At 45.4% G+C, this 24,615-nt stretch overlaps 1 protein-coding gene and 1 long non-coding RNA gene across 6 annotated transcripts in view; one reads left to right on the top strand and one right to left on the bottom strand.

Annotated features, from left to right (window-relative positions):
* The window catches only part of MACROD1 (mono-ADP ribosylhydrolase 1), a 309,233-nt gene extending 289,188 nt beyond the window's left edge, over positions 1-20,045 (bottom strand). For 2 of the 5 annotated variants that reach the window (XM_083477837.1, XM_083477836.1), the window contains exons 1-3: positions 19,566-20,045; positions 14,532-14,633; positions 13,255-13,374 (exon numbers count right to left, since the gene is read on the bottom strand). In XM_083477837.1, coding sequence (XP_083333963.1) covers positions 13,255-13,374; positions 14,532-14,633; positions 19,566-19,827 — 484 coding nt within the window. In that variant the 5' untranslated portion in view covers positions 19,828-20,045. Of the gene's footprint in view, positions 1-13,254; positions 13,375-14,531; positions 14,634-19,012; positions 19,107-19,565 lie in introns of those variants that run through there. The other 3 variants (XM_083477840.1, XM_083477838.1, XM_083477839.1) reach the window with 3 other exon arrangements.
* A 54-nt stretch (positions 20,046-20,099) lies between these two features.
* LOC310694613 lies at positions 20,100-24,582 on the top strand. The gene is made up of 3 exons (XR_014519771.1): positions 20,100-20,214; positions 21,928-22,165; positions 22,842-24,582. It is a non-coding gene; the product is annotated as an uncharacterized lncRNA (long non-coding RNA).
* The last annotated feature ends 33 nt before the right edge of the window (positions 24,583-24,615 follow it).

Here is a 24,615-nt window from a genome sequence, read left to right as displayed (position 1 = left end):
GACCTACTGCAAGGCAGCTTCCTATGCTAGGGCCTGGAGCAGAGCACTCCACTGCCTCTGAACCAGCTTGCACACCTTGAACTTTGCCTGTGCTTCTAACCGGACACTGAGAAGCACAAGGACTGTAGCATAGACAGAGCTGGCCCCACACAAGGACTGGGCTTTGGCAGGGGGACCCAATTCAGGAGCCACCAACTCATGGGGCTCCCCCACATGGCCACCATGCTACGGTTCGGCATAAAGCCTAACAGTTTAGAGGCTCCCCCCACCTTCCCCGCTATCAGATGGTCACGTGGCCACCAGCTGCAAACAAGGAGCCGCTAAGCGAGGCTCGGGGAGTGTTAAGCCAGCTGTCAGGCGTGGTTCCGTTTAGCACCACCGAAGCAGGCTTGACAGGGGCTTTTCAGATGCATTTTGTAGCCGCCAGACTGCAGCAGGCTGGTGTACAGACAGAAAGGCCCTGCTGTTTTTGCAAGGAGGCCTCGCATACGGTGCCTGTCTCCAAGGATATCTGGCAAGGGAAGTGTTGATTTTTATTATTTTTTTAAGCCTAGCTGTTCCTTCAGTCTCCTCAGACTGAGACACTTGCAGGCGGCCGCCAGGTATTTTTTGCAGATCCATCCCTCGAAGATCCGTTCCACAAGGCAAGGGAAGTCTTTGTCACATCCGTGGAGGAGGAGCAATTCTTTTCTCTTCTCCCCCAAATCAAACATTTTGCGCAAGAACTGGGTAGAAAACCAAAAATTATCAAAACAGTTGTTTGGTGCAAAGCAAAAGGAGGAAGGTGGGCTCTTATTTTTAGAAATGGGTGCCAGCATGTCGGCCACATTGTGTTGGGACGCATACAAAGGCGTGAGTCAGAGGCCGGGTGAAGGTTAAAATGTGGGAGATGGAGAGAAGAGAGGTTGACGCCCCAGCAAACAAAAGACTTTAAATAAGCAAAATGTATTGAAATTCATAAAGAATCTTCTTGTTGTTGCTGTTTTCAAGTGCCAAGATTTGTTTTCGAATGATACATTTGTTGAGCTTGATCTGACACTCTTGAACTCTTTCCACCTTTAGGGAATAAAATAAGAGAACCAAAATAGTGCAGCCCTACTTTGCACATCATGCTAAGCCAAACCAAGACTTAGCATGAATGCAGGAGCATGTGGGCTCCGTGAAAGGAGATCAAAGCACCTTTGCTCCTCCCCAGTCATTCTGCTGCTGTGCTGAAATCAGGCTTGCACCGCATCAGGTGTGGGAACACTTTAGCCCTCCAGATGCTGAACTGCAACTCCCATCAGCCCCAGAAAGCATGATGGGAGTTGTAGTTCAGCAGTACCTGGAAGACCAAAGATACCCCACCCCTGTACTTATGGCTTAGCTCAGTGTACCACTGCAAAAGAACCATCAGGGAGGAGCAAAGCAAACTCAAGAATTAGAGATGGATGAACCTATCCATTTCATCAGCCGTTTTCAGTTTCTCATTTTTCCAATCTTAACTTCAGCTTGTCTTGTTTCCACATAAGTTTTAGATTACTTTTCTACGTTTCCACAAGAATGCACTTGGGTATGTTTATTTTCACTAATTTACTCGTTTCTGTGTGCACTCCCACCAATTCACCCATTTTTGTACAAGTCTTTTGGTTGGAGAACTGCATCACAAAATTTAAATAAGTGTGAATTCTGAAGGATAGCTGTGTTTTCTTTCACCTATTGGTTTGTGAAGTGCAAATTAGGCAGGCTCGACCTTAATGTGTGGAATGTGAACAAATTCTCTCTTCCTATTCCCCTAGCAGGAAAAAGTGGGTACTATTGCTATTATTACTATATATTTATTTATGCCCCACCTTTCCCCCTGACAGATACAGCTGTCTGTGTTCTTCCTCCATTGTCAGAGGCAGTGTGTGTCTGAATACCAGTTGCTGGGAATTGCAAGTACAGAGAATACTACTGCATTCAGATTCTGCTTGCAGGCTTCCCAGAGGCATCATGTTAGCCACTGTGAGAACAGGTTGCTGAACTAGATGGGCCTTTGGACAGACCCAGGAAGACTTTTTCTTATAATCTTATTCTCCAAATTCACCCCAATTTCTTTTTCCTTTAGGTGAAATTCAGTGACATCTCTAGAATGGATCAGTGTTCTCTTCTGACTTGGTTTCTACAGTAACAGGCAGGGACTTTGTCCAAGGAACAGAGGGGTGCCCTAAATTAGATTCACATCAGGGATGTCCCAAATAACAGCACACACACACTTCGAATGACTGGAAAGAACGCAATGTGTACCCATTTGTACACGGAAGCTGGCTTCTCCCAACACCCACCAATTATGCAAAGCAGGTCACGCAAGAGGCTGCTGACCGTTTGCTTGGCCTCCTCCTGTCCAACGAAACTTCAACAGAATTCCTCCTTGCAGCAGCCACCCCATCAGAAAGCAGCCACGAGGAGGTGGTTTTAACGATATTTAAAATGTCCCTGTGAAATATAGCCCAGCGGTGACAATAAAAGGGAGCTGAGACAAGAGCCATCTGATGGGGAAGTGCTCCCGACTTAGCCATGCAGAAAGCTGCTGCAAATCTCTGCTTTTATGGCAATTTTTATAGCCAAAAGGTGGAGAGAGACAGGAGGGGAGGAGGAGAGGGGGGTGGAATAGGAAATAGTGCAGCCCAGCCACACTTGTTGCAGCTTGCCTAGAGGTTTGGAAAGAGAAGCCCAAAACCTGGAGAGGGAATCCCTGGAAGGGAGCAAGGCTCTAGTGGAGAGGGGACCAAGATTCCCTGCCACATCCCAGAGCATTCAGTTATCCATGCAATTTCCTTAATTCTCTGCAAAACAAGTCCATATTGATAAGTCATCTGCCCATGCAAGGGAGTATAGCTGCTGTGAGACCAAACCTCAGCAGGTTGGTTTTTTTTAACCATGGCCCCCTTTGTCGAAAAACATGGTACATCTGGCACACTTCCTGAAATAAAAGCTGGCCATGGCCAGGGATGGGGTGGGAGCAGGAAGCGTAGCCTCCATCCATCCAGTTCCTTGTAATACCACCTCTCCCTCTTGCAATCCCCCCACGCCAAGCGCAGAGTTGTCTGTAGCACATCCTCTTCCGCAGCACTGAAACCCTTCTTTCCTCTTCCTGCCAGGCACAGCGCCCAGCTTGCTCTCTTGTTAACAGCACTCATTAAAATGGAACAAAGGCTCAAATGCCACCAAGGTTGCTGACACGACACCCGCTCTCCAAAGAGGGGGAGGGAAGCAACCACCACTGTTACTTACCACTTCATGAAAACAGAGAAGGGAAGAAGGGATGGGAAGATAAAGAGGCAGCTCAGGAACCCAACTCGGAAATGATTTCACTTGAGCTGTCTGTCTGCGTGTGCTGAGTAGTCCTGGACTCATCACTGATCCTTTTACAGGGAAGCCTCTTAAAGGCAGAAGCGCTCACTTTTGCATTTATTTAAGTATGCTTCACAGCTCACCTTTCTTCCCTGGCGGTCTCCCATCCAGGCCTTTTCAGTGGTGGCCCCCTTGCTTGTGCTCTCCCCAGGGAAGATTGCTTGGCTTATCTTTCCCTATGATTTTTCTCTTTACACAGGCTTTTGGCCCTTAAGTTGAAGGGTGGCATTGTGGCTTCTTTTAGTGGAGTTGGATCTGTTAAGTCTTGCCTTTTCTCAGTGTAGCTGTGCTTCTAATATTTTTTAATATTAATTGGTTTTAACATGAGTCATTGGGGGTCACTCTGTGAGGAACTAGCAGAAAGAAAGAAAGAAAGAAAGAAAGAAAGAAAGAAAGAAAGAAAGAAAGAAAGAGTTTGTACCACTGGTGGCTGGATCCTCATTTTCTCCCATCCCATGCAGGTAAGGTTTGACAGCTGACAATCACCTGATGTTACAATGGTATCCGGTGGTCTGTTTTTGCCCTATTTGAACTCAAGCTGTACAGGCAAAGTCATCACACAGTGCAACTCCTAGCAATCAGCTGATTGCCTCTGGGCTTGCAAAGCACAGTGCCTGGGGCTGTCCAAGGGGCTTGGTGGGCCTAATCAGGTCCGTAGGCCAGGAGTTCCTGGCCACTCCTATATCACATGTCCTCAGCAAAATGTAATGCTGCAAGACGACAAAGGGTCCATCTAGTCTAGCATCTTATACCCCACAGTGGCCAACCAGACACCTCCGAGAAGCCCACAAGCAGATCCCAAAGGCAAGAGCCCCCTTTGTCACTGATCTCCAGCAACTGGAATTCGGAGGTAGACTACCCCAGACCATGGAAGATGAAAGCAACCGAGAGGCTTGCAGAGGAAGTCTGTCTGGGTCTGTCAAATCTCATCTTAAAGCCATCTAGAGTGGCAGCTAGCAACATATCCTGGGGCAGGGAACTTCACATGTTAGTTATGCATTGTTGTGAGAAAGTATTTTTTATTTTGTCTGCCCTGAATTGACTTTCATTGGCTTCCCTCAAGCTCTTGTACTACAAAGAGAGGGACAAAAAAAAAAATCTCTCCAAACACTTTACCCACACCATGGGCTGTATTAAACTCACTTCTGTTCAGAGTAGACCCACTGAAATGAAAGAGCCCAAGTCACATCATGATCATTGGTTTCAGTGGGTCTATGCCGAGTAAGAACTTATTCACACTTCATCTTGTTTCGCTCCTTTCCCCCTGAGAAAACAGCTCTGTAGCAGAGCAAACAGCAATTCGGGTTTTCTGTGGATTGGCGTTTGCTCCGATTTAGCACTAAAAAGTGGGTTTTCCCTGGGAAAGGAGCAGGGCCAGGGGAAAACCACTTGTACCTGTTATTTGTAGGCACAGGACAAGTGGAAGGGTGGACCAGCCCTAATATTAACACTGGATACAAACCACATGCATAGCTCCCTCTAATGGTGAACTCAGGTGGTGAGGCCCAACAGGATTAGAGACAAAATGGGACCACAGAGAAAGAGAAGAAAGAAGAATGAGCTATCAGCATGTCATCAGGGATAACACTGAGGTGCACAATCTGTTGCACAAGTTTGTGCTAGCACAGCTTTTCCATTGGATTCCTCTTTTGCACAGTGTTCAAAAATGCACCAGTCTTGGGCTAGCACAGACAGAGAATGCTGCACAGGGCAAAACAATAATCTGCTCACAGAATTGGTCCTTATTGCTTGCGTCTTATGGGTTGTGTTGCAAAATTGTGGCAAATTTCTTAAAACCCTTCATTAGGCTAGGTTCCTTTCTCTTTCAGAGATGGGCCCCTCAGCTATGCCCAGTCAGAACTCCATCCCTCTTTAAAAATATGACTATTTGTCATCTTCATTCAGGACCCTCGGAGGTACTGCAATAAGTACATTTAATTAATCAAATTCAGAAAAGCAAGACAGTTAATCTATTAAGATCTCTCTCTTTTTTTAAAAGAGTTGACAGTAGGCAGGTTTGAAAGACGAAGTTAAGTAACAAATATTTCTTCCCCCAATGGAAAGCAAGATCTGAGAATGTAATAAGAGCAGAAAGCCAGACCAAACACACACACACACACACACACACACACACACACACACACAGTAGCTCATGTGCTTATTCAGAAACTGGCCTTTTTGACCTTGGCTGCAAAGCCAGCAGGGTCCAGGGAGCAGGGTCTTGCGAGCGCCATGGGAGCATAAAGAGCTAGTGGTTTTATTTGCCAAGTCAGAAAGCCGGTTAAAATTATTCAATGCCATAAAAAAGGAGATAAAAATTGTCCATTAAAACTCCGCGCTGGAGAGCTCCCCCCACTCCCACCCCTTGACTCGCGCCATCAGATTGGTACTTTATATAACAGTCTCTTCTCAACGTAGACTGAGCAAGTCGCCCAACTCAAGAACTGCTCCAAGGAAGGGGAGAGAGTCTCTAAAAAGAACAGTACAGAGCAAAAAAAGAAAAAGACCCATAACAGACGCCGATGGGTAGATTCCTGCTTTATTAAGCAGGAATCGTCAGAAGTGAAGTGCCAGGCTAGAAGGAACTACCAGGCACTGCGAGTCCAATTGTCGCCAGATCTGCTTTTAGAAAACCATGAGATGCATTTTTAAAATAGTCCCTATATAGCTCAGGCCTCGCCATCTGGCCCTCAGGCCTCTCCCCAGGCCACACACTGCTCTGTGTTGTCCTTTGAACGCTTTTGCCTGGATGAAAAGCGTCCTTGAACTGTGTTAATGCCTCTCGCTTGCCTGGATGAAGAATGTGTGAGTGTTTATGCAGGTCCCACATACCTTTTTCTGCCCACATTTGCCCCTGCCCACCTCAACAAGCAGTCCCTGGAAGGTTGCCCACAATGCATTGTGGCTCTCAGTCCGAAAAAAGATTCCCCACCATGAGACCTAAGGGAAAGTTAGCACCTAGGGGGCAGCTTTGTATCAGTTCTTCCTCCTGTTCATGCAGCAAGGAATGAGGGAGGTGAGGCAGTCCCCAGTTAGTTCTGTGGGTGGGAGAGTGCTAAAGGTCAAGAAGTCTCAAGACATATGACCAGAGTGCTTAACGGGGAAGAAAAAAATGATACTCCAGCACTAGTGATGGATTTAGCTGCATCCACACCAAGAGAGCAACTACAGAAGAGGAGAGCATCCTCTTTGAGGGTTTTTTGCCTAGCTGGAATGTACCCTTGAACTCTGATAAGTTTTCTTGATTGTCAGGATGATGGATGGAAGGTGTGCAGAAACTAGCCTACTGTACAAAGCAAAACAAGAACAAAAACTCTTGTTCTGCCCACTTTTGCCTCTGGCTCAGCCCACCACCAGCATGTGGTTCTCCAGAAGGGAATGTGACCCCTCAAGATTCCCAACTCTGGTTTAGAGCTTGAGGCGCACACATGGGCCAAGCTTATCCCTCAGACCTGTTCTTTTGGGGTTCCATCATCCCTCCTCCTAGGGCAAGCAATAGATTTCCCTCCCTAAGGCATACCCGCCAAGTCTTGTGATACCTTACAGGCTAGCCTAATGCCCTGCCTTTGGAATTTCAGATTTAACTTTCACTTTTCACCAGGGTGATAAAGATACTAGTTGGAGGGCAGCTGTCAGGATCGCTGTGTGTGCCAGTTCTCAATATGCAACAGGGGTGGTGAATATTTTTCAGCCCGAGGGCCCCATTCCCTCAGGAGCAACCTTCTGGGGGCCACATACCAGTGGTGGGCAGGGCCAGAGGCAAAAGTGGACAGAGCAGTAGATGTGATTTACCTTTGTAGGTTACATTCCAGCCATGCAAAACTCAGAAGCTTCTATGCACACCAGCACCACACACCTCTCCATCCAGCAAAGCAAGAGGCATTACTTATTGCATTTATATTCCACCTTTTCTATCCAAGGAGTTCAAGGTGGCACACGTTTCTCCTCCCCATTTAATCCCCACAACAACCCTGTGAAGTAGGGCAAGGTCACCTAGTGAACTTCATGGCCAAGTGGGAATTTGAACCCTGGTCTCCCAGGTCCTACTCTAATTTTCTAACCACTGCACAGTGCTCACCCTTATGAACATTATCACAGTTCAAGGACATGTTCTAGCCAAGCAAAACAGCTCAGGGGTGTGTGGCCTGTAGAGGGTGTCTCAAGGGCCAAACAGAGGTCTGCAGGGCCACATTTGCCCTCCGGACCAGAGGTTCTCCACACTTGCAATGCAACCACTCCCCATTTACTGGCTCCAGCTCAGGTAGCTTGGAAGCTTTAACAAAACAAAACACATACAAGCTTCCCCAAGGCTGGTGCTGGCTCAGCTCCGGCCTCCTTTCCTGCTGCCCGAGCAGAAGCAAAGCGTTTGCAAGCAAACTGGACTGCCAAAGTGACAGGTGAAGCGATTTACACTGACAGTTCGGCATCGTAATATCTGCCTGGAGCTTTGTCTCCTGCACTTTGCAGTCCCATAACTATTGTCGTTATAAGGCGGCCATTCATAATACCAAGGATACACAGTGGCTCGATCCATTCATCTACTCGTAAAGTACTCAGTTGGGAGAGGAAGGCTCTGATCATTCTACCAGCTGCTTGCCTGCAGAACCTATATATATATATATTAGAAGCAATGTCGCCATGGTCCCAGGAATACCCACATAAAAGCAAAGGAGCTGGATGTGCCACCAGGTGAGTCTGGGGAAGTGCCACAGTTCAGTGGCAGAGCATCTGTTTTGCATGCAGAAGGTCCCAGGGCCCAACTCCCTGTGGCATCTCCAGGCAGGGCCGGGAATGCCAACTGCCTGAAACCCTGGAGAGCCACTGCCATATCAGTATAGACAATACCGACCTAGACAGACCAATGACCTGATTTCATGTAAGGCAGCTGGCTATGTATGCACAGGGAACAACTATAGCTCCATGGCAGGGAATCTGATTTACATGCAGAAAGTCCCAGTTCAATCCCCAACATCTCCAGGTAGGACCAGAAAAGAGTCCTGCCTAAAATCCTGGGAAGCCACTGCCAAGGGGCTCCCAACTGGTGTTCAAGGTCAGTGGTTCTCAACTAGTGGTCTGTGGACCCCAAGGCGTCCACATAACCCACCCAGGGGGTCCGTGGCACCATTCATTTAATAAAAACTACTACAGAGACATCAAAATTTTCAAAAGTAGGGGGTCTATGGCTTGGCTTTTGAAAAACAGGGGCTCCGCAGTAGCTAATTGGGAACCACTGGGGTGGGCAATACTAAGCTATATTAACTCTGTGTAAGGCAGAAAGACTTTATTCCCACTCCCTGTCTGTGACTTATGAGGGAAGTGTGGGAAATACCATCCCTCCAAAGAAGGCCAAGAAGTTCCAGGACTTGAGAACCGACTTTTCATGTATTGTTATGTGGTATGTCTACATGTGCACATACACACACATATCCACTCCTGCACAAAAGCAACAAATTACTGAAACCGCACCCAGAACAGAAAGAGCCTTCCCCAACCTTGTGTCCTCCAGAAGTTTTGGACTACAACTCCCATCACCCCTAACCATTGGTCATGCTGGCCGGAGGTAATGGGAGTTGGTGTCCAAGCCATCTGAAGGCACCAGGCTGCAAAAGGTTGGTCTATTGCTATTAGGGATGGGGAAGAAATTTAATTACATGAACATTTTAATATCTAATACGCACTTTCCCAAGCAATGCAAAAACTGAAATGAAATGACCCTTCAAAATTCACACTTCTCTGAATTTTGCAGTGCAGCTCTCCAGTCAAACAATGCGTACAAAAAAAATTGTTTTCAGGAAAAATATGTGTTAAAATGCATATATTAGGGGAAATAACATACAAATACACATTATATTAGTCAAAACTGCATGGAAAGATGTGTGTGTTAGGGAAAATTGTCCTAGTTCATCAGCAGTTTAGCACACGAGTTGAAACCTGGGTCTCCTCCTTGGAGGAGCAGGGCTCCACCCCTAGCATATCTCTGCACCACCAGAGACACTGAGGAGCTGTAGGATTCAGACATCTCCATCCCAGAACCAGAACTCCCCACAGCAATTTCGTCGGTTCCTAGCCGGTTCTGGGACTCTCCACTCCCAACTGAAAGGAGATCACTACCAGGGCATAGGAGCAGAGGAGGCAGCAAAGCAGGCAGGAGTTTCACAGCCTCTAGCAAAAGTGCCAGGCTAGCTATACAGAAGGAACTTTTGGTTATGTACAGCACTTTGCACCCTTATTTTATCTTTACTGCTTTTCACAAAAAGATGCCTCAAAGCAACTTACACAGTATAATAAACATTAAAAACCAACTATTTAAAACAACAGCCAGAACAAACTACTCAAGAATACCCATCCATAAATAAGTTTAAAAAAGATGGATTCTACCTACTCCACCACAAGATTAACACTATGAAAACAGGCCAAAAGTGAACACTACGATCCAATTTAACAGCCAAATGGCTGAGTAAACGACATTCCCACATATAAAATACAAACCCCTGTATGCAGAAAACTAGCCTATCAGCAAAAATGTCCCTAGCCTGGTCTTCTATAGCTTATCATTCCCATGCAACGGTGGGGACTTACAAGGCTCTTTGCTAAATAAATAATCAAGCCGCCTTCTCGCCGCCTTCTGCTTCAGGGTATCTGTTTGACACTGCAGGTGCCAGGGAGCCAGTCCAAAACCAAATGGTGACCCAGGCTAAGAAGTCTCTTTGGCACCCCTCTACTTATGAGCACACTTTTTAAAATTGCATTTATTGCTCATTTCATGACTTGGATGCACAATCTGCATGCCTGATTTATCCCTGTCATATAAAGACAATTAAACCTGCCTGCATGGATCTGATCGCAATTAACTCACATACAGACCATGTGTTAAATAGGCACCAATGCCTATGTGCCAACAAAGAACAATTTTAAAAAAGACTAATGCAAAAGCAATCATCGCCAAGCAGATCAGCATCGCCAGCTTTAGAGACAAAGGTGAACTGTTTATAAAAATTTGTTTCACGCACAGTCCCACCAAGCCCATCACACAACCAGCCCTCAAATCTAGCCCCAGCAGGCAGTTTGGGACCAAGCCAGGTCCAGTGCCAGCAGACAGTAAGATTGGGCTTACTGGCTGAGGGCTCCAGTAGGTCAAAGGGGCCCCTCACTGGCCACACAGCCACTTAACACTCTGCAAGGGACACCAGATAGCATTGCCACTTTTGACCAGGAACCAACCTTGGCTCCCAGTTGCCGTGGCCACCTGCCATTTTAATTTACCCAAAATGCAATGCCCTTCACAGATCTGTAAAATCTCTTCATGGATCCATGGTCTGGACAGAAGCTTTGACCAGAGCATTGCACTTTGGGTACAATTAAGAAAGCAGGCAGCCACAAGGGATTGGGAGCTTAGCTTGGCTTTCATTGAAAAGCAGCGGGGCTCCCCATCTGCTACTGCAACACCATTCAGGGGCACAGCAAGGAGAGCAGGAAGTAATGGGCTGCTGCTGTGGCAATGACAGAAACAAAACATAGTGTGACCACATTGGGACATATGGATGTGTGCTGAGAGCACCCTGAAGTCTCGCACCAGCCCTGAACAGAGGATGGAGGGCTGCACCTGAACCTGGGATGGAAAACCTGCAGCCCTCCCAGATGTTGCGGGGACTCCAGCACCCGTCAGCCCCAGCCAGCATGGTCAATGGTCAGAGGCACTGAACTACATCTTCCACCAGCACCTGGAAGGTCCCTCAATTCCCCACTTGGACCTCTTCTCACAGAGTCCCACCATCCACCCACAGCCTTGCTGTCTGTTGAAGACATTAAACCACTACAAATCACATCCGCCAAGAGCTGCCTTGGACACACTTGATTCTTTCCAGGGAACCAAGGTTAACAAGAAATAAAAACTCCGCCTGATTCTCTTGCCTGCACGACACAGACCACCCTGCCTTTCCCAAGATGCAGCATTGCTCATCTCCCCCCACCCCCAACCATCCTAGCATGAATTGAGTGGCTACAACAGCAGCAAGCGGTTCCTGGCCTCGATCCGTGCAGGTAATTACTCACAGCTAATGATAATTATCGGGCCTCCTAGAATTTAATGGACACGTATTATAGTCCCACTTGCGACTTTACATATGAATTAAGCACATATGGGCTTCATGATGCACAGAGGCAGGATTTATGAAGCGCCAACAAAACCCCTTGTTAGCAAAGACTTTTATTCCACTAATAAACAGCTTGATTTATTGAGGTAGGGAAATTAATACTGGGGGGGGGGGGGGCAGCCCCACAAACCATGGAGCTTTGGCGCCCTCTTGTGTAAGTTGCTGGGAACAACAACTAGGCCATGCAAACCTCAAACATTTCTGAGCTTAGAGTTTGCAGAGGCTTAAAAATACCTTCCTTTCCCACATCCTACAGCAACTGAGCCCATAACTGAGCCTAAGCATGTGTAATTGGAACCATCGAATATTCTTTTCCTGCTTTTCCCCTTCCTGCATGAATTTTTGACTGTAAGCTCTTCAGGGCAGGGGCCTGTCCTCCTCTACTCTGTAAAGCGCCAAGTACACTGAAGGTGCTACATCTACAAATAACGACAGTAATTCAAATGCTGACTCAATCATGTGTCTTGTAATCTCTTGAACCCCTTATTCAGGTGAACTGGCTATTATACATAGCTCACACATAATATTTTTATACATACATATTTTATATAATTTTAAAACACCTATTTTAACTTTTATTAAACCCAATACCCATTTCATTGACTCATTTTTATAACACCACACATTTTTTGAGTTGAAAAACCAATCGGCACTATGCACAGCCAAGTACCACTACCAGTTTTACTAGAGCATAATGCATGTTAATGAACATCTAAGAGCTACACACAGACCCCTTGTAAATATTACTTCCCTTCCTCATTTGTGGCCTGTTGTGCATATAATTCAGCTCATCCAGCGCAGCCAGATACTGAAGTCTAATATAAGTAGGGGGCCAATTCAAGCCCACTTCCTCTTTTGCTTCACAAAATGTTCTGTTTAACTAAGCCAGTGCCAACCTAGAGAAGCAGCTTCTTTCTCCTAAATTCTTCCACACATTATTCTCATCCAACACTGTTTCCTGTACTTGAAAAGGGGTTCTGTTCAAAACTTGGAAGCTCACACTTAGTGTTTGTTAACCTTAGCTGGTAACTTTAAAACCGAGGACAAACTTCTAGAGCGTTTTAAAGCAGGGCTGTGAAAGGCATCGTTTCCCATTACGTACACCCCTACAGTATTTCTTTTTGTTTCCTATCGAGTTAAACAGGTTTCAAAAGAACACAAAAACCTACCAAACCTGTTTAACCAGAGACAAAAATGAGATGAGCGCACACATCACAAAAAATACATCTTTCAAATGACCTTCAACTCTAATGTCTTTCTGCAATCCCAAAAGTATTAGCTGTTCTGTAAATCAGCTATGAGAACTGGAGCCTGGCCATTTTTGAGGTTAAGAGGATGGTACGATTAGAAGCCTTGTTGCCAGTGAAGTACATGAGGAATGTGGGAATGGGTGCCCTTTTAGATGTTGTTGGAACACAACTCCCATCCCCCTTGCCACTGGCCACGGTTGCTGGGGCTGATGGGAGTTGCAGTCCACCAACAACTAGAGGGCCATCGTCCTGGTCTACACATTCATTTCTTACATTCCACCATCAAGGAATGAGAAGCACTGCAAAAACCGGCAAGGCTTGTGTGATCTCTCTGCCATTTTCAGTTTTCACAAATTGGAGCAGCAAGGCTACCCCAGAAGACCAACGGACAGTGCCTGGCATGTGAGTTATAAAAGGCTACTAATAAGCCAAAACCAATCTCAACCACAGTCAACAAAAGAGCCAAACTCACTCACCAGCGTTGACAATTGCATCCACCTCCAGCTTGGTGATGTCACCACGGAAGAGAGAGATCTTCTCATTCAGATGGTTATCCTTGGGGAACAAAGACTCTTCAGGCTGCTTAACCCGGGCGCCTGGCATCAAGAAGACAAGGGGGAGAGACTGCACATTTTAAAGGCTGCCTTTATGTCAAATTGGACTATTAGTCCATCTAAATCAGCATGGCCTACAACAGGGGTAGGGAACATTGGGCCCTTGGGTGTTAGCACCCCAAGCTCCCATCAGCCCCAGCCAGAATGACCAATAGTCAGGGATTATGGGAGCTGTAGTCCAGCAACATCTAAAACGGGCTGCAATGGCTACCTCTCAAGGCTCTCCAGTCCTGCCTGGAGAAGCTGGGTATTGAACCTGGGACCTTGGGTACTGCAAAGAATATGCACTGTTTGAAGTCTTAGAAAGCTGCTGCCAGTCAGGGAAGACCACTGGCCTGCAGGTCTCTCCACAGCATCCACCTGTCCAACACCTGATGCCAAGTGTGTGGAAAGTAAAAAAGGTATGGGCTGGGCCAAAGTGGGTTTGCAGACACCACCAGTTAGCTGATGATGATCCCCCACCCTCTGCAAAAAAAAGCCCATTGCAAGCACTGGCAATTAGCTAATCATCAGGGCTTCTGTGCACAGTGCCATGCAAAAATGAGTCATTGTGATGTCAGGTGATGGACAGGTAGGCAACCCCACTCACCTGCCAAACCTGACCTGTTTCGGGGGAAGAAAAGGATCTGGCCTGCAAGTCGGACCCAGTTCCCCACCCCTGCCATAGACTAAATGAGCCAGCAGCCTGACATGGTATAATAAACAACAACAACCCCCCACCCATCTGGCTGGATTGCCACAGCCACTCTGGGCAGCTTCCAACACATATGAAAACATAATATCACATCAAACATTAAAAACGTCTAGATACAGGGCTGCCTCCAGATGTCTTCTAAAAGTTATTTATCTCCTTGACATCTGATGGGAGGACGTTCCACAGGGCAGGTGCCACTACCGAGAAGGTCCTCTGCCTGGTTCCCTGTAACTTCTGAGGGAACTGCCAGGAGGCCCTCAGAGCTGAACCTGTGTCTGGAAGCTTTCTATGTTAACAGCTCTACAACACCCCCTTTCCTCAACCAAAGTCCACATTATCCTTGCCTTGAGTTTCTCCACGGGAGGTTTGGGGGGGGGGGGAGAAACAACATGCCCATGCAATTATACTTAAGAAGAAAGAGCTTTAAAACAAAATAAAATCTCACTTTTGGCCATTTCTTTCCAGCTTGGTATTTGCTTCAGTTTGATGAAATCCCTGGTGAAATAATGCTCTCGCCTCTGCTTGTTATTCAAGCCTTTCAGAAATGCTGAACAGCAAATAAAAGGAGCAGAAGAAATAAAGACGGGTTAGTAGGATAAAGACAAATATTGGCACAAAGTCTGAGGGGAAAGGACTCACAAAAATTCTGGGAGAAGGACTTTCAGAGCAGTGATGCAACCATTATATTTTTGCCTCGTGGATGCTCAATGGAAACCTTCATTCTCCCGAATGATGGCAAAACCCTTTCGGAAAGTCTGCTTTATGGTGGAAACTACACACATATAAAAACCGTTCTAGGGTCACATTGTATATTAAAATGTTTTATTTGTAGATGTATAACTGAGTCCTAAGTCAAGTACAAAGAATAAACGTAATTGCGCACACACCATACATTTAAAGCACATTTTCGCACCAAGGAATCATGGGAAGTGTAGCTTGTTGAGGGTGCTGGAACTGTAGCTCTGTGAGGGGCAAACAACAGTTTCCACGATTCTTTGTGAGTGGGGAAATGTGCTTTAAATGCATTGTGTGTATGCAGCCAAGGCAGGCATAGGCAAACTTGGTCCTCTAGATGTTTTGAGACTACAATTCCCATCATCCCTGACCACTGGTCCTGTTAGCTAGGGATGATGGGAGTTGTAGTCCCAAAACATCTGGAGGGCTGAGTTTGCCTATGCCCGAGCCAAGGCATCACTCTAGTGTGTCACATGTAGAGCAGGGATAGAGAACCTGTGGCCCACCATACATGGTTGGACTACAACTCCCATCATCTCTTACTGTTGGTCATGGTGGCTAGACCCAACAGGAGATTTAATCCACCACCACAGGTTCCCCAACGCTGTCACAGACCATTATTCCACACACACAAAAAATCCCTTGGAAAAATTGACCCGAATAATTTGAGGAGAAATCCAAACATTTCTAAAATATTAGTTGTGAAGAAATGTGAAAAAGTCATTCAATCCCCTCCTCCACTGCAGTCCAACTTTCTTTGGAGAGGTATAAACGTTGGCCTCACCAAATGAAATTGATTACTGCTAAGATCCTTTCCCCCCTTAAAATACTGAACTGCACTCCACTACTATAGCAACCCACAGCAAGTAATGAAGAAGGCTGCTATCTTATATGGAGGTGGCCATTTTGAATTTCCCAAAAATTCAAAAAGAACCTCAGGAGAGGGCTTTCTGATGAAAAACAAAATGGCAGCCACTCCAGTTCTCCTCCCCTCAAATGAATGCCACCTCTCACCACCACTTGTCGACATATTGCCATTTTGTCAACAGCCATTTTTATGTGAGTTGAATGGGTCTTTTATTCACACCATACATTGAAAACACTATACAATTTTAAAGAATCTTTGCTTCCCCTAGATAATTCTGGGAGCTCTTGTTTGTTAAGGGTGCTGAGAGTTGTTAGGAGGCCTCTATTCCCCTCACAGAGTTACAATTTCAGAGTGATCAAACAGCCAGTCCCTTTTCTATTATTCACATGGAACTCGGGGAGTTTTACAGGGCCAACAATTTCATATTGTTGTGTCACGTAAAAACCCATATGGAAACCAGCAAGGCCTCTGAAATATGGTTGCCAAAAGATTCAAATTGTCTCAGCCCTGCTAGAATCGCATCCTGCTAACAGAAAAAGGAGGTGGGGAAGAAAATAAAAGAAAAACCATGGCAGAGCAGAAAATGCATTGTCAAGGCTTTCATTTTGATTTCCTAATTTCCATAAGATTGTATCACATTACAGTTTTATTTTTACTGTATTTTTTGCACTTTGTTCTCTTTATTTCTCTTTATCACTTCATTTTTACAACTGAAACTCTTCTAAGAAAGAAGAAATATTAAAACAGGAAAGATCCTTTGCAAATGTCAAAAATGTTTTCTTTTATATTACCTCGGGGTAGCAATAAAGTTGGTACATGTCCTCATTTATGGTGGGGTCAATTGGTGCAAGATTTTTGGAATTTAATTTTGGCAGAAATGATAAACATTACAAAATAAACTATTGTGTGTTGTCCAAAATAAATATTCCTGAATATTTTTGATGATACCACTGTAAATATATTGTCAGAATAATTGGTCTTATATATTATATTGGTAGCATGAACAGCAATTGCAATTCAGTGGAAAATAGCCCAAAATCTTACACTGAACACTTAGTATTGCTCACTCTGGAATATAGCTATAATGGGGGGGGGATCACAAATAATTTTAGATTTTGACAAGGCCTAGAACCCCCAGACACATTTTGTATGATTTTGCATCTCTCTGTGGCATATACAGTGGAACCATCATTTTCAAGACCTCATCATAAGCCTGGCAAATCTGGAACTATACTTGATCTGATAACATTGATAGTCTTTACTTGGACTTTGTTATTTTAACTCATGAACAATTACTCATCCTATGTGCCTACTTTATAGTGTTGTTTTTCATCTTTTAATTTTTGCCTTTTGTTATATGCATTATAGCTCTGCTTTATGTACAATATAAAATGAATTTTTAAAAAGAGGGGGAAACGGGGGGGGGGGGGTCCTGTCACAGCAACTGGCCTTCAGAAACACACTGCCTCTGCCAGGTGCTTAACAATACAGTCCCTTTTCAGCAAACAGAAGCCGACTCCCTTCACACCAAAGAGGCCCTCACAACTCAGACACACTTTGTCCTTGACATTTTATTAATGTTTCTTTTTTCTTTTAATTAAGATGAGGTGGCAGGGTTTTTTAAAAAAAAGTTTGGCAACTCTATTACAGCTTCATCAGCCTCCTGGAAGATTACTTATGCTCAACCCCTTAGGAACTTCAACACCCCTCTGCAGAGATTTGCAAATCCAACCAATATATGTAGCGGCTTTCAAACCATATTGTTGGGAAACATACAGTTCGTCATGAGCATATTGGGTGATGTGTTCCTCAATACAACATTCATGGCATAAAGCCTGCCAAAGAAGAAAGTGTAGCGCTAGGCACACTTCTAGAGAAGGGATGGGGCCTCCAGATATAGTTGGACTACAAAGCCCATCATCCCTGACCAATGGCTATCCTGGCTAGGGCTGGATGAGAGCTGGAGTTCCAACAACCTCTGGAGAGCCACAAATTCCTCACATCCCTGTTCCAAAACATGTTTTCCACTTATGCTAGGGCAACAGCTAAGCCAAATATGCCTAAATTGTGCCTATGCAAATGAAGGGTTGAGAAGCCCTTGGAACACATTCCCAAAACCTCTACATCAGCGACTACTTTCAACTCCCTGGCCCCACTTGAGATCGCTTGAAAATTACTGAGGCGCACCCAGTCACAAAAGCACATTCGAAGCACATTTCCCCCTCAAACGATTCCAGGCATTGAAGTTCACCCCTCACAGAGTTACAATTCCAATCCCAGCAGTCTCTAACATATTACAGTGCCCAGAATTCTTTGGAGGGGAGAAATGTTCTTTGAATGTGATTTAAAAGCATAGCTTGTACGCAGCCCCAGTCACAAAATGGGAGGTGGAGGAAACGTTTGGCATAATCAGTTGACAATTACTTACATTACATTCTGCCAGTATGTAACCCATCTTTGGAAATTGATAAAATTATTTGCCACAGCACTTTCCTTGTGGCAAGTAGTTATTTAACTCAGCTTTCCTCAAGTTGAGCATAGCTCGGGTGGTATTGCAACTCAGCCTTCCCAATGTTAAGGCAGAATTTGCTGATCCAGAGGCTCTAAGTGGAGAAGGCCTTTTTAAACATATCTTTGCCTTTATACTCTCATGTGACTAAGCATTTTTACCCGTCTCCTGTAATGTCTTCTCCCATTTTCCTTTCAAACTCAACTTGTACCTTATCCCACCCCACCCCTTCCTCTAAACCACCAGTTCCTTTCATCCCTCCTTCCCAGCCGTTTTATATTCACTTCTTCCAAGTGAGGTGGCCCATAGCAGACTCCACCCCACTGCACTACAAGGCACACAATTTCCACAGCTTGATATGCAGGTGCCTCCACAGATAATTTGTATAGAAAGTATTCTCAGGCTCCCGCTTCCAAAAAAAAGTTTCAGGAGTTTGGAAACAAAAACAAAACAATTCACTGCTATACAGGTGCATTTGGGGCACATATAGATTAACACGTCCTTTCTGACTGACAGAAACAGGAAGGCTTGGGAGGCAGTCCTGGTCGTTGGCATGGTTGCCACCTTTCACTGTTAGCTCCGCTCCTGTGCTTTTAAAAAGCAGGGTGGCATGTAGAAATTTAACGGCAAAGCTTGCCCTACCACTTATCCAGGCATGGATAAGAATCCATCAATTCTTAGCAGTCAAGCTGTTATTGTAGGCCCAGGAGCACAGCCAAAGTTTTCTCTTTCTTTTTTAAGTTGGCAACCTTATTTAGGGGACCATTCCAAAACATATCCAACAGCATACAGCCTACCAGCTGCATCCCAGCACCTGTTTGGTACAAGAACCATAGCTTCTTATCAAAAGTGGGAGGAGGGGTTCTCCCCTTCTCTAGGCCTCTGGGAAACATATGGCGGCTACCATTGCCAGTCTCCTAGGAGACCATTTATATTTCCCATGATGCACCGCAAAAAGCCTTTTCCCACTCCCAAACAGAGCAAGCTCAACAGGTGAGATAAATACCCATGGTTCACAGTGCACACAGACACAAGAAGAGTTCTTGGTTCAGTAACTACGGGCCGACCGTCCTCAAAATGCCACCCCTTTGTCCTATCGCAGTAGTGAAAAACTCAGAGCCAGAGCTGCAGTGCCATTACAAATAAGGGGCATTGTGGATTTAAACAATCACAGCAAACATGAGGATCATGTGCCCAGGGGGAGTATATGATAAAGTAGCCCAGGAGACGAAAACTGTGCCAGGGACTGCCAGCAGGCAACAAGGGGCCCAACACTGCGGGAGGCCACAAATTTGCTCCAGAGCACCAGGACACCACAGAAACACACATACACATACACAACACACTTTCGCCTCCACGTCACTTACATTTAGCCTCCTTCCAGTCAGTGGAGGTGGTCAAATCCACTTTGGCTGCCATGGCCAATGGGGGAGCAGCCAACCAGCTCCGGATGCCCCTTGCAAACACCCAGTGCTCTGGCACCCTGCAGACAGGGGCCCTGCCTCCACTCCACGCGCCCTTCCTTCTACTACTGTGCAGCGCTATAGGGCAGCTGCCCCAGACCCTCCACAACCTCCCAAAGGCTCCAAGAAAGCTCTTGTTTCCCAGGAACATGAAGAAGCCTGGCATGGCTTCAAGAAAAGGGCTGGAAGGGGGGTTCACTGGGCTCTCAGCCTGCTGCCCTGGTTGGTCACTCAGCAGGCGAGAGAAATTCTTCTCCCTTATTTATAACACCTGGTATTTAGGTGGCAGAGTGGAATCAGATTGCTAGCTGCTGCTGCAGCTGCTGCTGTTGTTGCTACTGCCACCCCAGCAGCACACATGGAGGCAGGCCTTTGACTTTCAAGCCTCTTTCCTCTGGCCCCGCCCCCGCCTCTGGCGCAAGGGCTTCTGGGCAATGTAGTTCCACAAAGGCTCCTTCCCTGGTGCGTTTCTGCAACTGCAACGCAGCGGCACGAGCCTTCACAGTGAAAAACAAAATCAGGCTAAGAATATCAGCTCATCATAGTTTCACTGGTGAGGAAAGAAGAGCAAGCGATTGTTGATATCTTTAGAAATGTGTTTATTTTGCTGGGAATATATTATCTCAACAGTGGTGCACATTTTAGACTCTGGACTGTAATGATTCTAAGGAATCCTCCTCCTCCTCCTCCTTCTTCTTCTGGTTACAATTTTTACCCACTCTTCATCATCAGGTCCCAGGGCAGGTCAAAACTGTTTTAAATATATAATACTAAAAACTGATTTTTAAAAATACAGTTGCAAAATTAGGGTGGGTCCTAAAATATTGTATATATAATATACTGTACACAGGCTGATTATTATTATTATTAATTACTTGTACACTGCCCATCTGACTGGGTCGCCTCAGCAACTTTGGACGGCATCCAACAGAATATAAAAAACACAGCAAAACATCAAACATTAATAACTTCTCTTCAGCATATAATGAAAATAATGTAGTTAAGGTGCTAGATGCACCTCTGCAGGGAGGAAATCCCACAACTTAGGAACTGCCCCAGATAATGCCCTCTCCCAGGCTGACACCGTGACCCCAAGTTTCTGAGGACTAGAACAACAAAGAGCACCCCCTCTGTTGATCTTAAGGCCTGAGATGTTCTATAGGGGAGGAGGCATTCTTTCAGATATTTTGGTCCTAAGTTATTTTGAGCTTTAAACGCTGATGTGAGTGCCTTGAATTGGGCCTGGAAACAAACTGGGAACCAATTGCTTTTGATGGTAATGTGTATATATGGTATATTACTTCAGTGCTTGGTTGCTGTAAGAACAGGATGCTGGACTAGGTCAACCTTTTGGCAGCTGCCCCGCTAAATAAATAAAAATCAATACAATTGATTGCCCCCCCCAAAAAAACTGCCCCCTCCTAACAAAAGGTGCCCCCTAACAAAAATCCTGGGTACGCCTATGGTTGACCCTGATAAGTTTGAAGGCCCTCCATCATTCTAATGGGTTAGGGCCATGGACATCTGCCTGAAAATCCTGCCCTACCTCTGTATCTGAATATGCATCATATATTCTCTCCCTCCTCCAGACCTGTTTACTGAGCCTTCAGCCTGATCTGCTTGCAAAAAGCTTATGCAGAGCTTAGTCCACGTCTGGTCTTTATTGAGCATTAATTCTGATTTGTTTGCAGGGCGGTATATGACAATCAGCCCTTGTCCTTTCGCGGTGCTTATACATCTTCCCATTGGCCAATCGTTTATCTAACACAGAGCTTTCCGAACCTAGTGTGTCAGTTGTAGTGTGGAGGTGTGTCGCGCGAACTCTCCCCACTCTCCTCCCAGGGCTGGAAATGGGTTAGTTAAATCTCCAGCTTGCTAGTAAAACTGAATTACTGTGTTGCAAAATGATGCATGTCTAAAAGTGTGTCACCAACATGAAAAGTTTGGAAATCTCTGAACACTTCTCAGTGTGCTTCCCCATCACTTTCCTAACCACAAAACAGCATTTTTTAAAAGTATATTCGTTGTGCTATGGCGACAGAGCACTTTGACCCACATTAATTGTGCAAACCTAAATTTCCAGTATGTACTTGAATCCCTTGCCTCCCACTCCCACCTCTATCTATATAAGCCCTGTACAGTAAGCGGGGGTTATGTTCCAGGCCCCTGCGCGCATTAGCAAAATGCGTGTAAGTGGGCAGCACCCTCTACAAAGCCTCTAAATGTCTATTTTTACTGCTCTCCGTGCTCTTTTTCTTTTATACAGTACCTTTGCCTCCAAATCACCAGAAAGGTCAGGAAACACTGCAATTCAGCTTTCCCAACAGCTGTTCAACAGGGTAGTGCAACAGCAGTGAGAGCTCCCATGCGCTGTTTTGGAGCTCATAAGTTGGTTTTCAAAGCTTTGTTTCTGGACTTTTGGCTCACTGGCGTTCTCTTCAGGCTCTATGGATGGTCTCCTCATGAGCCACGAGGACTTTCTGGCTCTCTCTCCCCACTTCCAGGTTTGAATTGAATTTATTTATTTGTTTCCCAGCACCTCAAGTATACGTGTTTGCACGCAGGTCAATCATGCGTAAGTGGGGGATGCCTGTATTTGAAGAGCTGTCTGGATGAAGTCCAACTTAAAAATAAATGAAGAGCCGTAAGTCACGTTCACACCATATGCTTAAAGCACAGAGATTTTCCCCAAAGAATCCTGGGAACTGTCATTTGTTAAGGGTGCTGGAAACCACAACTCTTTGAGGGAGTAAATTGCAGTTCCCATGGTTATTTGGAGGAAGCCATGTGCTTTAAACTTATGGTGTGGATGTCATCTTAGGCAATATAAGACCAAAAGCAGGGGGAGATGGAAATGAGAGTGCAGTTCAATGATTTGTCAGCGGGTCATTATATCAGTGAACAGTTGTTGTGTCAAGGCTGTGAAAAGGAATACCACATAATGGTTAAACAGGTGCACTGTCCAGCCTCAAAGGTTCAGTCCCAAAATAACTTTAGAAGGGGAGAAAGAGGCACAATCTTACTTTCCCTTGATGGGCCCATTTTTTCCTTTCTTTGCCACTTGGCATCAGTGGCTGCTAGGCTAATTTTAGGTGGGTTGCCAAGGCACCACCAGGCGAAGTCAGAAGCCAAGCTTCTAATTATAGCCGAGAAACTAATCTTTTTGCTTTCCCACAGCAGCCCAGAGCACCAGCAGCTACAATGTGGACAAAACAGACTCGGTTTTTAATTTATATTGTACCCCAGGATTCTCAAGTCAGACATACTGTGCTATTGTAAAATCAAGAGATTTTAATATTATCAGTGGCAGCTGGTCAATTAGGGCAACTGGGACACTGCGCTACCAACCTCAGACAACCCTCACCTGCCTTTCTTCCTACTTGACAACCAGGCCAGGGGGTGGCACTGCTTGCCAGCTCTCTTCTCCTTAGGTCTTATCCATGCCCCCATTTCCCTCGCCACTTTTACCTGGGGAAACCTGTTCTTTAGCACTGAATTGGAACAAACAGCATTCGGGTTTTCTGCGGATTGCTGCTTGTTCTGATTTAGTGCTAAAGAGTGGGTTGACCTAGGGGAAGTTGTGGAGCAATGGCAAAACTGCTCAGACCCATGCCTTGTAGAATTCAACAGGGAGGAGGGTGGGAACAAACCAGAATTAGTTGGCTCCAGCTGTCATTGGCTCTAGCTCTGGCTCTGCCTACTGCTGGGCTCCCTGCCTTTTACCCATGCAGTCCAAATGGGCACTAGCCACCACTGAATGTAATTAAAATCTTCTGGTTACTTTAGTTCAGGACCGTCTCCTCTGTAAGTCCATATCCTTAAAAACAGACTCAAATTTTATCCTACTTAAGCCTTTGTGTATTTAAAATCTCCACGATTTTCTGTTAGTTCTCTCCCACACCCCTCAATCCCCACTGACTGTTAAGCCTTACATTGTCTTTATCTAACCTGTGCTCACTTTTCCCCTGCACTCACTTCCTTATCATGTCTTCCTATCTTTAGTTTAATCATAGATAACTAGCATAGGTTACCAATTTCACACACACACACATACACACAACCTGCTTCCAAAGAACCTTGGGATTTATTTGTTTTCTTATATTTCTGTCCCACTTTTCTTCCATCATGGAATCCCAAATTGTGTCCATGTCACTCCCAGGCAGTCGCACATCCAGCTACTTGCCAGATCCATACCTCCATGTGGGAGTTTTTTGTATACTTCAGTGCCGCTGATGCATGCAAGTTTTTCACACCATCCATATGCAATGCTGTCATTGAACTACCATCCACTATTATTTTCCCATTTAACTTTCCTTTCCGGTGAGAAATCTAATCAGCATAAAAAGCCCACCATGTATGGAGACTCCATACATTAAAGCAGGGCCGGGGAACCTCTAGCCCACTGGCCAAATTTGCTTTGACAAGGGCCCTAATCTTTTCCTATACCACATACACCTGCCCCACATCTGACAGAATGTGACATCAGCTGTGGTGGCATGACTCAGTTCCTTGTCGAGAACTCGATCATACAGCCAATTCCTGCAGAGAGCAAGTTGATCAGCAGCCCTTCAAAGCACCATGTGGGGCTCTTTGCAAGCCTCAAATGGTGCTTTGAAGTCCTGACCAGCAATGCTAGGTGCTTGCCAGGTGCACAACCCCACCTACCTGTCAAATTTGGCCCTGGAAGGTTAAGTAGGAGAAGGATCTGGCCTACAGGCCGGAACAGACTCCCCACCCCTGCAGTAAATGAACCCAAGTTAGGTTTATTATATGACCACTGCCATCCCTCTCCATGTCTTATTTAAGGGACTTTTTAATAGAAAGCCTAAAGTCATTGTTTATTTATTTAATGTACATTATTTTATTGTTAACCGTGGATGTCTCTGTTTAATGGAATAAATAAAAAATTGTAAACTAAATTTGTAATTAAAAATACTACTCAAGACAAACATTT

The sequence above is a fragment of the Podarcis liolepis genome, assembly GCF_965112155.1.
Source record: "Podarcis liolepis genome assembly, chromosome: 15".
Taxonomy (NCBI): Eukaryota; Metazoa; Chordata; class Lepidosauria; order Squamata; family Lacertidae; genus Podarcis; species Podarcis liolepis.
This window is presented reverse-complemented; position numbering and strand designations above follow the sequence as displayed.